This window comes from Mus musculus, chromosome 11, assembly GCF_000001635.26.
Source record: "Mus musculus strain C57BL/6J chromosome 11, GRCm38.p6 C57BL/6J".
Lineage (NCBI taxonomy): Eukaryota > Metazoa > Chordata > Mammalia > Rodentia > Muridae > Mus > Mus musculus.
In genome coordinates, this window is record NC_000077.6 from 29,178,379 (window position 1) to 29,192,155 (window position 13,777).

The window sequence follows — 13,777 nt, forward strand, 5'->3', positions numbered from 1 at the left end:
GGCTTGATTATCAAAATAAAGCTTTTTTTTTTTTTTTTTTAATGTGCATGTGTTGGCATGGGTAATTCAAAAGTATTTATTGAAGTCTCTCCTACCTCTAGTCCATGTGGTTTGTATTACTAACAGTCACCCTTATTACCATTTTCTTTGTTTTTATTATTTTTGGTTGGCTGGGTTTTTTGAAACAGGGTCTCACAATTTAGCTGTGGCAATCCTGGAACTTACTATGTAGACTAAGCTGTCCTCAAACTCACAAAGATGGGCCTGTCTCTGCCTCCTAAGTGATACAGTTAAAAGTGTGGGCCAGTGTGCACATCACCTTTCTGTTTTCTTACAGGTCATCATCTCACACTAAGTATGTAGACTCACGCTCCATTTCTTTTTTTTTTTTGGATTTATTTATTTTTATTTTATGTAAATACACTGTAGCTGTCTTCAGACACTCCAGAAGAGGGAGTCAGATCTCATTATGGATGGTTGTGAGCCACCATGTGGTTGCTGGGATTTGAACTTCGGACCTTTGGAAGAGCAGTCAGGTGCTCTTACCCACTGAGCCATCTCACCAGCCCTCACTCTCCATTTCTTAAGCACACATAATAAATAGCATTCCATATGCTATTCTGAGTCTTCCCCGCCCCCATGTTTGTTTGTTTGTTTGTTTTATTTAAGCTTGAAAGTGGGTGAAATAAATGAAGTCTTAACATTAAACATCTAGAGCTGGTGGTAAGGTTTGATTTGGAAAGTAGATCCTCATTTAAGAAACATAAAATGAACTTTTAGCTTCAGCACACCCCCTTAGTAGACAGAGTAAGAACAAAACTTAGACAGCATTGTAGAACTGTCCACATTTATTCATTGGACCAGTAGGATGTTGTTTATGGACTGATCTGAGTCTTCTTTAGGGTTGTTTGTTTTTTTTAATTAAGTTTGAAATTTTTTGAAGACATAACTTATTCTGGGCTTTGTTTGTAGTACCAAGGGGGAGGGGGTATCAAATCCAGCACTTTGCACATGCACTCTGCCACTGACCTACCTCCCAATCCTAGAAAGAGTTTTTCAGTTACCTGACAGGGTAGATACCATGATCACAAAGGTGGTTTTCCCAAGATGAGACTTATCCATTGCACTCCAGATGTGCTGACCCTGCAGTTTTCCTAATGTGGTAGTGGGGGACTTAGTTTGCACTTGCCTCTGAAACAAACAAAAAAAGAAAGAAATGATCCAAAATACATAACATCAGTTTGTGGGTGCTGGTGAATGCAATAAATGAAATAATATTTGGGGTTGGGGTCACTCTGTAATGGAAACCGATTAGGCAATCAAATTAGGTAATCATGGGGGTATTAGTATTAGACAGATGGGTTTAAGTGATGTTTTTGTATTTTATGTGTATGGTGTTTTGACTTTATGAATGTCTGGGCACTGTGTGGGCAGCATCCTCAGAAGCCAGGAGAAGGTTTCAGATCTCCTAGATCTGGAGAAGGTGATTGTGAGCTGCCATGTAGGTGTTGGGAATTGAACCCTGGTCCTCCAAAAGAGCAACCAGTGTAACATCACTCTAACTCCTAAAGTGATTTTCTTTTTTAAAAAATCTTAAAGGTTTTTACTGTTTTGTACAAAGACTAGCGTGATCTCTTCCAGTGGGTAGATGTCCTTGAATATACATTCAAAGAAGTTCAGTGCATTACACAGAGAAACAGCTCTAAGGACGAACTATAGAAATGATGCCTGAGATGATAGCTTTCCTAAGTGGATTTCCCCAATATTTTTTTAAAGTAGAATTTTACTTTGTATCCAAAACAACCCTATTCATTTTGTTAGATTATTACATAGTGAATTTAATGTGTGTTTAAACTAAAATCTTAACCTTAGTTTCTTATTACAGAGTGTGACAACCTAACCTTTTTTAAAGTAGGAGCAAAATGGAGGATACTCTGAAGAATAGACCTTAGGTTATTCCTTCTGCAAATTGGTGATGGGCCATACTCTTCTAGCACCAATATTCAAATGCCAGAGACTAGAAGAGACTTACCACCACATTCTGCTCCCCAGCATCCGTAGTCTCTTGGCCGTGCAATAATGCAAAATGTGTTTAGTTCAACTTAAAAGTCCTTAGTCTTTCACAGTCTTAACACTGTTTAAAAGTTCAAAGTCTGTTCTGAAACTCAAAGCAATCTCTTAACTGCAACTTCCTCTAAAACCAAAAAACAAATTACATGCTTTGAACCTAAAATGGCATAGAATATATAATGTCATTCCAAAAGGGAGGAATGAGAGCATAGTAAAAAAAAAAAAAAACAAAAAACCCTGGACCAAAGCAAACTCACCAAGACAGACTCCAAAGTGCCATGTAGCTTATGTCTGAGCGCAAAAGGGATTAAGTGGCTTCTCCTCTCCAGCTTTGCTCCCTGCCTCTCTTTTGGGCTGTTTCATTCTCTGTGTACAGCTTTCCTTGGCAGTTATCCCACACTTCTGGCACTTGGCATCTTCAACATTTGGGAGTCTCAGCTCAGGCTTCATTTCCACAGCTTCGTGCAGTGACCTCTCAGGGGTTCTGTACTACCCTCTGGGTCTGTGAGCCCTCGGTTAAATACTCCCTTTTATAAGTTGCCTTGGTTGTGTCTCTTCAAAGCAATAGAAAAGAAACTAACACAGCACCCTTCCCTTTATTTAGTGCAGATCAAGCCTCTCTTAATTAAGCTCATTTGTTTGTCTTGGGTATAACAAGCTTCCTAGTACTTTTTCTTGTCAAATACTACATTTTGTTTTTCTTTTTACTCCACTTACTCTCTTTCATTGTATTCCTGCATAAGAATGTTACTAATAACCATGCCATAGAATCAGTGTGAGGATTAGGTTTGAAATCTCGGGAAAAGAAATTAGCCCATTACCTTTTAATTTAGCCTCAGGCACAGGACAGAAAGCAGCCACCCTCTTTCTTACCAAATATCACAAGACCAGTCTCTAGCCCAAGTATTAATATTGTTCCCCTCTGAAACCTCTTTTTTTGTTTGTTTGGTTTTTTTGGTTTTTTGTTTTGTTTTGTTTTTTGAGACAGGGTTTCTCTGTATAGCCCTGGCTATCCTGGAACTCACTCTGTAGACCAGGCTGGCCTCAAACTCAGAAATCCGCCTGCCTCTGTCTCCCGAGTGCTGGGATTAAAGGTGTGCTCCACCAATGCCCAGCGGCCCTCTGAAACCTCTTGAACCATTCCTCTACTACACCTGGCTCTCAGCATTACTCTGTCAGGCTTCTACTATGATGGTCCATAAAGCTCTGCTTACAACATCAACTTATTTTTCTAGTCCATCTTCCGAAATTCTTGAGTTTTCTGAAAAAATATAGTCACATAGTCAAGTTCTACACAGCAGTAGTCCATTCCCTTGTACCAGTGTCTGCATTACTTTCCTATTTCTGCAACTAAACACCAGCAACTTACAGAAAGGTTTATCGGGGCTTACAGGTCCCAGTGTGATAAGAGTCCATCACTATTACATGGCAGCAGGATGCATGGAAAGAACAACTGAGAGCTCAAGGCTCATGTTTCATACCATGAACCAAAAATAGCAAACTGGGATGATGCTGGTGTTGGAACTCTGAAAGCCTACTTCCACTGCCAGAAAAGCCGGACTTGTAAGCTTTCTGCACCACCGTTGGGCGCCAAGTATTCACATGTCGGGCCACACATGCAAACATTCACACATACAGTAACAAGAAGTGAAAAGGTAGGAATGTAAGTTATTGATGAATGGAGTGGCTGACTTTCCAGATAACAGAAAATAGATGGTTGGAGTATCTGCAATCTTGCTCAAGAAGGATTACCTAGAGCCTGCTAATCTATTTTAGCTTATTTAGAAAATTGTTCAGTATCATCTTTAATATCAGAGTTTCTCTTGCATTGAAAGTATATTACAAAATGTTAACAGCACAGCAGAATACTTTATAGATGTGCAATATCAGGTGAATGTACTTTAACTGTCAGTTTGCTCTTGACTTTCTGTTTATATTTTATAGATACATTTTTTTCCTGTATGGTATTGAGAAGTGTTTTGTTTTTTTTTTTAACAGGATACATTAATTGTTTGGTCAGAAGCTGAAAACTATGATCTGGCTCTAAGTTTTCAAGAAAAAGCTGGCTGTGATGAAATTTGGGAAAAAATTTGTCAAGTAAGTTTTTTTAATGTATCTTTATAACTGTGATTGTGTACATTATTCATTTTTTTCTTTTCACTTCGGAAGAATGTATTAAAGTATGGAAAGGTAACTGTGAGATTTTAATGCTCTAACATGGATATTTATATGTATATTTCTGTGGACCTTACCCAGGTCCTAATTCATACTAAAGAAGTGCTCTGACACTGACCTATAGCCTCGGTCTTGGACTCTTTATTGCAGCTGATTATTTCACTTAAAATTATTAGCAGCAACAACATCATCATAATTTTTAGGGTTTTTATGTAAACAAGGCTATGACTGTAACTCATTGAGGTAGAGTGCTTACCTAGCATACAGGAGGCCCTGGGGTCAGCTTCAACACTGATGAAACCCTAACCCCAACAGTCAGGAGGCAAAGTCAAGAGGCTCAGAGGCAGAAGGATCAGCTTCATAGGAGGTTTGGTCAGCCTAAGCAATGAAACCTCAGAAGGGGAATGGGGCTTGGAAAATGAACTAATAGTGTAGTCTTCCTGTATAGCAGACAACACCTGCACTCAGCTACCCCTCACATTGATACGGAACATTATTTGCAATTGATTCAGTGATAGTTAGTAGTACTATTATCTAAAACCCATGCTTTGTTTACAACTAAGCTTTTCCTTAATGTCCGTTTACTTTTCTCATGCTGCCACATTGTACCTCTCACATCTCCTTGTCTTCTTAGATGTTTTTTGGCTATGATACTTGGTAACTGGAATTTTAATTTTTTTTATAACAGATCAGTTTCAATGACTACCTAGTACAGGTCTTTATTTCCAATGGATTAATTTTATTGTTGTTTGACTGTTACCGTTCTCACTTGAGCTTTTCTCTGTGATTCTATTTGTGATCAAATTTCACTGCATTTTCAGACTGGTTTCAAACTCTCTGTGATCCTCAATCTTAACCTCCCAAGAACTGAGTTTCCATGAACCATTACACCCAGGCTCTTCTAGTGATTCTTAATTGAAATCCAATTTTCCTTGGCTGTTTTAATTTGTGACACATACTTCAAGAAACTGTAGCCAGGGACACTGATGAAAACCAGAGGATCAAGAGTTTATGGTCATCTCAGGTTGGGGGAGCGGGGTGGAGATGAGATTTGAGACCACTCTAGACTACACGAGAAGCTCAAAAAAAACCAAAAACAAAGTGAATCTCCTATTACCAATGATGTGTAGCCCTTGATCAGTAAAATTTTAGCAGGAAGGTTTCTTTTTCCAGAATCTTATTACATATTGTTACTGAGCATTATTAATATATATTCTATTAAATAACAGAACTCTGGTATTCAAACATCCAATAGAGTGTTCGTATATTCGTCAAAATATACATGGAATAAAATTGAAATTGTTACTTGTCTTTAAACCTGTGAATAATTTTTATTTTGTTTCTTTCATGTGTTCCTCTAAAAAGCAGCTGTATTTTTAGCATATGAGATTCTCTATAAATTACTATTTCAGACCTAAAAAATGATCAAAATTGTTTACCTGTAATGTATTTTCAGCAAATATTTGATACTCTGGTCTTAGTTTACACTTTAATCCACGAAGTGACTTTTATCTATGTAAAAACACACTTGAAATATAAAACTGTTAAAATCACTAAATTAATAAAAATAAGAGAATACTATGGAAACATTTATAAAGTTGTTTGGAATATAGATTATAACATATAAAGGTAACTTTGTAAGATGATAAGCTTCAAATATTAGAAAAGTATATACAACTTTATTTAGAATTGCAGTGTTGGCTTATCTATATAATACAACATAGATGTGCATAGTAGATAATATTTTTAGTAATCAGCATATTAGATTATACCTTTCCCAACTCAACCCTTACTACTTAATATATGGTTTGGAAAAAAATATATATATATATGGTGTGTGTGTGTGTGTGTGTGTGTAAATATATATATATATTATATATGCGACTGAAACTTCATATATTTGTACTAATATTTTTAATTATTTCAGTTTTTTTTTCTTGTGTTTGTATGTATTGTGTGGGCACACATGTGCCACAGAACATGTATGGAGGTTAGAGTACAACTTGGCAGGGATCTGTTCTCTCCTGTAGGTAACAGAGATTGAACTGATGTCATCAGACTTGGAATCAACTGCCTTTCCCTGCTAAGCTATTTTGCTGTCCCCGCCATAGGAATTTTTACTAAAATTTTGTCTTAATGTTTTGACTCAGATAGTTCTGAAGGTTCACAAGACCACTTTTAGGTACAATAGTTGATTGAAAATATTCAAAAGAACTCAACTGTTAGAGTAACTTTTATTCACCTAATGTAATTGTTGTCTTTGATGATTACTGCCTCAGTCTGCTAACCTAAGTCTAGTCCTGGAAGCTTCTAGCCTCCATATAATGTTCTCAGGCTCTGAGACGTACTAAGCTCACCCTTTCTTTTGCTTTCTGAACTCTGGCTGGTCAACTCTGACATTTTGGCTCTGCTGTTTTCTCTCCAAGCTGACGGATTCAGTCTGACTTCTCTCTTGGCCTTGTTTGGCCTCAAACGAACTCTAGCAGTATGTTTAACCTAGCTCCTCCTTATTCTCTGACTCGTTCTGTCTTCTCCTGTGTCTAGCTTGTTGTCTTTCTGCAGCCTGTCTCTGTAAAAGTCTTCCAGTAAAACTGCCTCCTCTCTTTCTCTCTTTTCCTCTTTTCTATGGTGCTCTCTTAAGTAGCCTTTTTTCTCTGTTCTCATGAGAGTTGAGTATATCCTATTCTGTCAAGTCTTTCTCTGATTCATCACTTTCTCCGCAACTCAAGTAGACATCACTTTCAAACATGGGTGCATCTTGAATTCCAGCCAGAAGGATTAAAGCTCTGTGCTAAGGGCTCAGCCATACCAATGGGGGTGGGGGTGGGGGGTTCAGTAAATAACAGTCTTGTTTCTAATTACAGTTTACTACTATAATAGCACATACAGATTTAAATCACCAAATAGGAAGAAGCTCATAGGGCAAAATATCCAGGAGAGTTCTCTACTTGAGTTTCCAAGTCTTTCTTCTGAATGTCATACAGATAGCATTTAAATCTCTCAGTCCCAGTGTGCAATAGCACAGTGAGCGTTGTCAGCCAGAGCAGTTTACCGAAGCTTTTGTGTCCAGGGTTGTCACTGGAGATAAGTCATATAATGTTGGTTGACCTTAGACTCCAGCTCCTTCAGAGGTCAGGATCCTCATAATCTATAGAAACCAAAATAAAACACATTGTATGCATAGAATGATGCATAGACTGATTACTCCATGTAATCAGCTGCCTTTTTAAATAGGACATTGCAAGTACATAGAAGTTGCCCATCAGGAACTGAGCAAAGGACAAATTTTCCTTTCGGTAACAATATTCCCTTGGCCAAAGTGCTCTTCCACCTAAGTGACCAAGAGGGCTGTGAGATGTCTCAGTGGGTGAAGGTGCTTACCACCTTAGTTTCATTCCTCTGAACACATGTAGAAGGAAAGAATCAGCTTGCTCAAGTTATCCTCTGACCTCCACAATATCTCCCGACAGAGAAAAAGTAAAACAATTCTTTTGGTGATTAATATGTGTATCATGTGTTTCCTACATCTATGACTCTGTACTATGGGCCTTCAATGCCTAAGAAGGCCAGAAAGTGTTGGATCTCTTGACCTAGAGTTGGAGATGGTTGCGAGACTTGTGGGTGGGAATGAAACCAGGGTCGTCTAGAAGAGCACCCAGCGTTCTTAACCACTGAGACATCTCTTCAACCCTCTAAAGCAAATTTTAAATGGCCATATTGACTAAGCATCTACATTTAGAAACAGTAGAAGCAGTATAAATATGCCTGACATTTGAAGGAGCCAGGTAAAGTGGACATACTAAAACATGGGCCAGTGAGATGGCATTTATCTGCAAGCCTAATGACCCAAGTTTGATCCCAAGAACTCATGGTGGGAGCAGGGAATCACTTTGATCTCTCTGAAACATGCCATGGCACTGGGGTGTCCACTTCCCATTTAATTATTCATATATATATATACACACACACAGACTTTAAAACAATCCATTACTATTTTCCCTTTGACTTACTGCAATTTGTACCTTGCAGTACTTGTTCAGAATTGTTCCTGATGGCCTACTTGATTTCAGTTCCTGGAACTCCACATGGTAAAAGAATAGAACTGACTCCTTCACATTGTCATCTGACCTCCATGTGTGCACTATGGCATAGACACACACACACACACAAAATGATTTTTTTTTAAATCAGCACTGTTTAACTTAAACATTACCCAAGATAGACTTGGTAATGCATGCTTTTAATCCCAGGACTTGGGGTAGAGATAGATGGATCTCTGTGAGTTCAAGGTCAGCCTGGTGTACAAAGTGGGTTACAGAGCAGCCAGGGCTGTTCAGTGCAATTCTGTCTTAAGAAAGAAAAGAAGGGGGAAAAAAGGAAGGAAAGGAAAGGGAAAAAATTGCTTAATAAAAAGGCCAGAAATCATAGCACACATTTTTATTCAGTACTAAGGAGACAGGCAAGTGGATCTCTGTGAATTCAAGGCCAGCCAGGACTACAAAGAGAGGCTCTGTCTCAAAGATGAAAGAAAGAAGTGAATCCAGCCCCTGACAAATCTGTGTCTTCCCCAGGCCAGTCATTGTCTTTTAATATTACATCCTCAGGAAGCTTTAGTTTAAATTTCCAATATATTTGATTATCAGTATCGTACAATTTATGTACATAAAAGTTGAGTCAAGAATATCACTGTTGTACAGTAATAGTATGGTGGTAAATGGACCTAAAATGTAAGAGTCAATAGATTTGTTCCAGTTCCTCACTGCTTTGTATGATGAGATGTCTCAGAGCACTCAGAGTTTACAAGGCTTCCTTTGGCCAGGTTCTAGAAACCTTGATAAATAAGGTTTTTTCCCTTCAGGCATCTGGTATAATTGAGCCAGCGTTAGTTCTTGCTCTTACCCTTAGAGATGCAGCATTGAGTTTCTTACTATATCGTCATCTACCCATTTCTTTGCCCTCTGTTATTTCTCCTCTGCATTTTCTTCTCACCCACAGTGGGATTACAAACACGTGCCCACTGCCGTGTCCTGAATTGTTGGTTTCTAGGGCTCCACTTGAGGCGTTAAGGGTCCTCAGGCTTCCATGGCAAGGGTTTTACCAACTGAGTCATTGCCCCAGTCCTGAGAAAGTCATTTTCTTAACTAGACTGGCCTTGAATTCCTGATTCTACTGCCTTAACCTCTCAATCACTGAGCTTACAGGTGAACAACTGTGCTCAGTTTTCAAGGCATTTTTACTTAAATTCAGTGGTCACTGATACGCGGTTTGATTCCAGTGTTAATCTACTTTGTATTTTAAGATAACCAGCTTTCCTTGGGTATTTTTAGGTTCAAGGTAAGGACCCATCAGTAGAAGTCACACAGGACCTCATTGATGAATCTGAAGAAGAACGATTTGAAGAAATGCCAGAAACTAGTCATCTAATTGACCTGCCCGCATGTGAACTCAGTAAACTTGAAGAGATTGCTGACTTAGTTACCTCAGTTCTCTCCTCACCTATCCGTAGGGAAAAGCTGGCTCTGGCCTTGGAAAATGAAGGCTATATCAAAAAACTACTACAGCTATTCCAAGCTTGTGAGAACCTAGAAAACACTGAAGGCTTACACCATCTGTATGAAATTATTAGAGGAATCTTATTCCTAAATAAGGCAACACTTTTTGAGGTAATGTTTTCTGATGAGTGTATCATGGATGTCGTGGGATGCCTTGAATATGATCCTGCTTTGGCTCAGCCAAAAAGACATAGAGAATTCTTAACTAAAACTGCAAAGTTTAAGGAAGTTATACCAATAACAGATTCGGAACTAAGGCAAAAAATACATCAGACTTACAGGGTACAGTACATTCAGGACATCATTTTGCCTACACCATCTGTTTTTGAAGAAAATTTCCTTTCTACTCTTACATCTTTTATTTTCTTCAACAAAGTTGAAATAGTCAGCATGCTGCAGGTAAGTAAATTATTTTTCACATATTTTCAAGTATTTTGCTCCTAATAGTTTAATCAGGTGATAAAAATTTATTGTATTTAAATGTTCCACCAAATGTAGAAAGCATGGCCGATGTATGTGTGTGTGTGTGTGTGTGTGTGTTAGTATAAGGTACTTTTGTATTTTTTAATTACATTTATTATGTATGTGCATGTATACTGCACTTTGTTGGTGGGCATGTCAGGACAGCTTTTAGGAGTTGGTTCTATCCTTCCAACATGAGGCTCCCAAGGATTGAACTTAGGTCATTAGGCCTAACAGCAAGTGCCTTTTTACTCACTGAGCCATCTCCCTGGCCCTGGGTCTCATGAAATCCAAGCTGATCTTGAACTCACAATGTATCTGAGAATAACTCCTAATTTCTGGGATTACACACATGTACCACCACTCCTGGGCCCTACCTATCAATTTTTCATTATTCTTCAGTAATAGGTATAAGGAAAGTTAAATACATATATTAGGTTAATTTTATGGTAAATAGGATCTGGTATTTTTGTGGTTTCTCTGTGTGTGTTTTGCTGGCCTCTAATTTTCCTCTCTTAGCTTCCTGAGCGAAATGGTTTCAGTCATGTGACCTGCTGTACATTTCAGGATACTATTTTACTTGCAGACAGAAAATCAGCCTCAGGAAGTTGGAAATAAAGTCATACTGTGGAGTTAATATAAAGGACATCAGATTCTCAAATATAGCTTTCAATTGAATGCCTGACGTTAGAAGTGTTTCCAGATCCACAATAGTAAATCACAACTTTTTTTATATTTGAAAAGTAAGATCTAGAAATGCAGCTGAATGGTAGAGTGCGTGCCTATCATGTGTAAGGCCCTGACTCAGCTCCCAGCACTGCTAAAAATACCTTAAATAGGTTATAGAAACTAAGCTATAAATATTTGTAAAAGTTTGCATGTCACTTTACATATTTAAAATTCTTATTTGTGAAATTTATGATATAAAGCAAAACTTTAAAGGAATTTTTTTTTTATTTTTGGTTTGGGGGTTTGTTTGTTTTTGTTAAGACTGGGTCTCACTAGTAGCTTTGACTGGCCTGAAATTGACTATGTAGACTTTGAACTCTTAGTGATTCTCCCTTCTGAGTGCTGGGATTAAAGGCTTATGCTACCTAGCCAAGAAATTTGTATTTATTTATGATCCATGAAGTTGTTATTAATTATAAACTACCTGCTGTTTTTCTAAGATTTACCACTTAATTATCTTTTTCTTGCCTACAGTGACACTGAAATCTAGTTCCAATAGTGTAGGAGGAAGAAAAAAATTAAGACTGAAGCCAGTTGTCTTTAAATGCTCTTTTTCCCCCTCTAAAATTGATTTCTATTATTTTTAATTGAACCTGTGTGCACACATATGAGAGAGTGTGTGTGTGTGTGTGTGTGTGTGTGTGTGTGTGTGTGTGTGTGTGTATGCTGGCACATACGTGTAAGTGCTGAGTGCTTATTTTCTAAAGCCCACTTCCAAGGCTTCTATGAAGAAATGTTTCATTAGATACTAAATATTCCCAGATACATGATAGCTATGTTGTTTGTATACCTATATTTTTTTAAGTGAGTTTTAATATGTTGTATGAGTTAAATAAGGGGAGATTGAACACACTATATCTCATTGAACCAAAATGAGGTAGAACAAAAGTACATATAAGTAATAGCCTGTTAGGTTAGTTATCCAAAAAGTAGTTTAAATAAGTTATATAAACTTTGTGTGTGTGTGTGTGTGTTTAATGGAAATATATTAATGAAATGTAAATGTAACAAAACTGCTACAGGGTAAGACCACTTTCAGAACAAGAACGTTTCTCTTCCTCCCAGGGATGTTACAGGATAGCAATCTTAAATGTTTCATATATACATCTATGAAAGCACTAGTGCACTGGTTTCAACTTCCCTAATGCTATAATCCTCTAAGACTGTTCCTCATGTTGTGGTGACCCTCAACTACAAAATTATTTTTGTTGCTACATCATAACTAATTTTGCTACTGTCATGAATCATATATTAAATGTCTGATATGCAGCATATCTAATATGTGACCTGTTAAAGGGTCATTGAGCCCCAGAGGGGTCAAGAGCCACAGATTGGGAACCTCTGCACTAGTGTGATTATGAGCTCCTGGTATGTATTGTAATACCCATTGACCTCTCAGCTCATAATAGGAATATAAGAATTTTCTCTTTTTCTTTTTCAGTTTTTCAAGACAGGGTTTCTCAGTGTAGCCCTGGGTGTCCTGAAACTCACTCTGTAGACCAGGCTAACCTTGAACTTAGACAGAGAGATCTGCCTGTTGCTGCCTCCTTATTTGCTCAGATTGAAGGCATATGACACCTCTACCCAGCAGATAAGAATTTTCTTAATGTGAAATTTTTGGCTACAAATGAAAAACCCCAAGGCCCACACTTGAAAAATATACTTCAAACATATTTCATAAATTAAATTGCTAGCAGCCAGTAAAGTAAGGTTATTTTATAAGCAGCTACAAGATAAGATCACTTTCAGAACAAGGAAGTTTAAATTTCTCTTTCTCCCAGAAGTGATAGAGGACAGCAAATGTCACATATATTCCCAATGTCCACGGGTAAGAGTTGAACTTAGTGCCAACCCATCAGAATCTCTGGCCTACACCCCATAATTTATAGAAAATGAGGTTTCAGCCCTGAGATGTCTCTAACTTTTGATTTTGCTTTCTAGTTAAATATATAAGGTTTTTAAGTGCCTTCTTAAAAACTGATGTGTGAGGTTGTGTCCTTGCATTCAGGGAGTGCTTTAGACCCATTTCATTATGATTTGCTCTTTCCCATATTGACTGGTCCTGCTTCTCTTCAGCTCTTATGCTTCAATTTAAGAGCATACACAAGGAACTTTTATTTTTTAAGATGTTGTTTTTATAATCATGTGGGTCTGTATATGGGTTTGTGCACATGATTGTAGTGCTCATAGAGGCCAGAGTAGGGTATAGAATTCTCTAGAATAAGTCATTGTGAGTTACCTGAGGTAGATGGGACTCATACTCTTGTCTCTGCAATTGCAATGTGTGTCCTCCCACCAGTTCCAGGAGTAGGTTCTAACTCCATTTCTACCACTCACTAGCTCCTATCTCCTGGAATCTAAAATTGGACTGAGCACCTTCAAAGTAGTGTTGTTTTTACAACACTGACCACATTTAAAGATGATTGTTTGTTTTACCTGCTTTTACATTATGATAGCAAAAGTGGTGCTAAGGATCAATCTCACTGCTAGACAAACACTCTGAGCTACCAGCCCTGATATAGAACTGTTTCCCCACATACACTGTGACACTTATGTCTTACAAAAACAAAAGCTTTTAAGATTTACAGAAAAGAAAAATTTAAATGACCTAAAGTGATAATTTTAAGGACTTAGAGAAGAAAGGATTTAGGAAAAAGCAGTCAGTTCCATGCTTCCTAATAATGAACCCTGAAACATAGTGCTTTGTAACTTAGTGAAATCAGAAAATGGTGCTTTATTACAAACTGGAAGATAGACTAGGACTCAACATTCTCCCCGTGAGCATATTT

At 37.7% G+C, this 13,777-nt stretch overlaps 1 protein-coding gene and 1 pseudogene across 7 annotated transcripts in view; both read left to right on the forward strand.

Moving 5' to 3' along the window:
• The window catches only part of Ppp4r3b (protein phosphatase 4 regulatory subunit 3B), a 47,822-nt gene that overhangs the window by 5,403 nt on the left and 28,642 nt on the right, over nt 1–13,777 (forward strand). For 6 of the 7 annotated variants that reach the window (NR_156485.1, NM_134034.3, NM_001363358.1 and 3 more), the window contains exons 3-4: nt 4,069–4,167; nt 9,573–10,196. Coding sequence is in view for 6 of the 7 variants with exons in the window: in NM_134034.3 (NP_598795.2) it covers nt 4,069–4,167; nt 9,573–10,196 (723 nt within the window). In the remaining variant the exon portion in view is untranslated. The remainder of the gene's footprint in view (nt 1–4,068; nt 4,168–9,572; nt 10,197–13,777) is intronic. The other variant, NM_001363361.1, reaches the window with a different exon arrangement.
• Gm51940 lies at nt 1,057–1,194 on the forward strand (annotated as a pseudogene).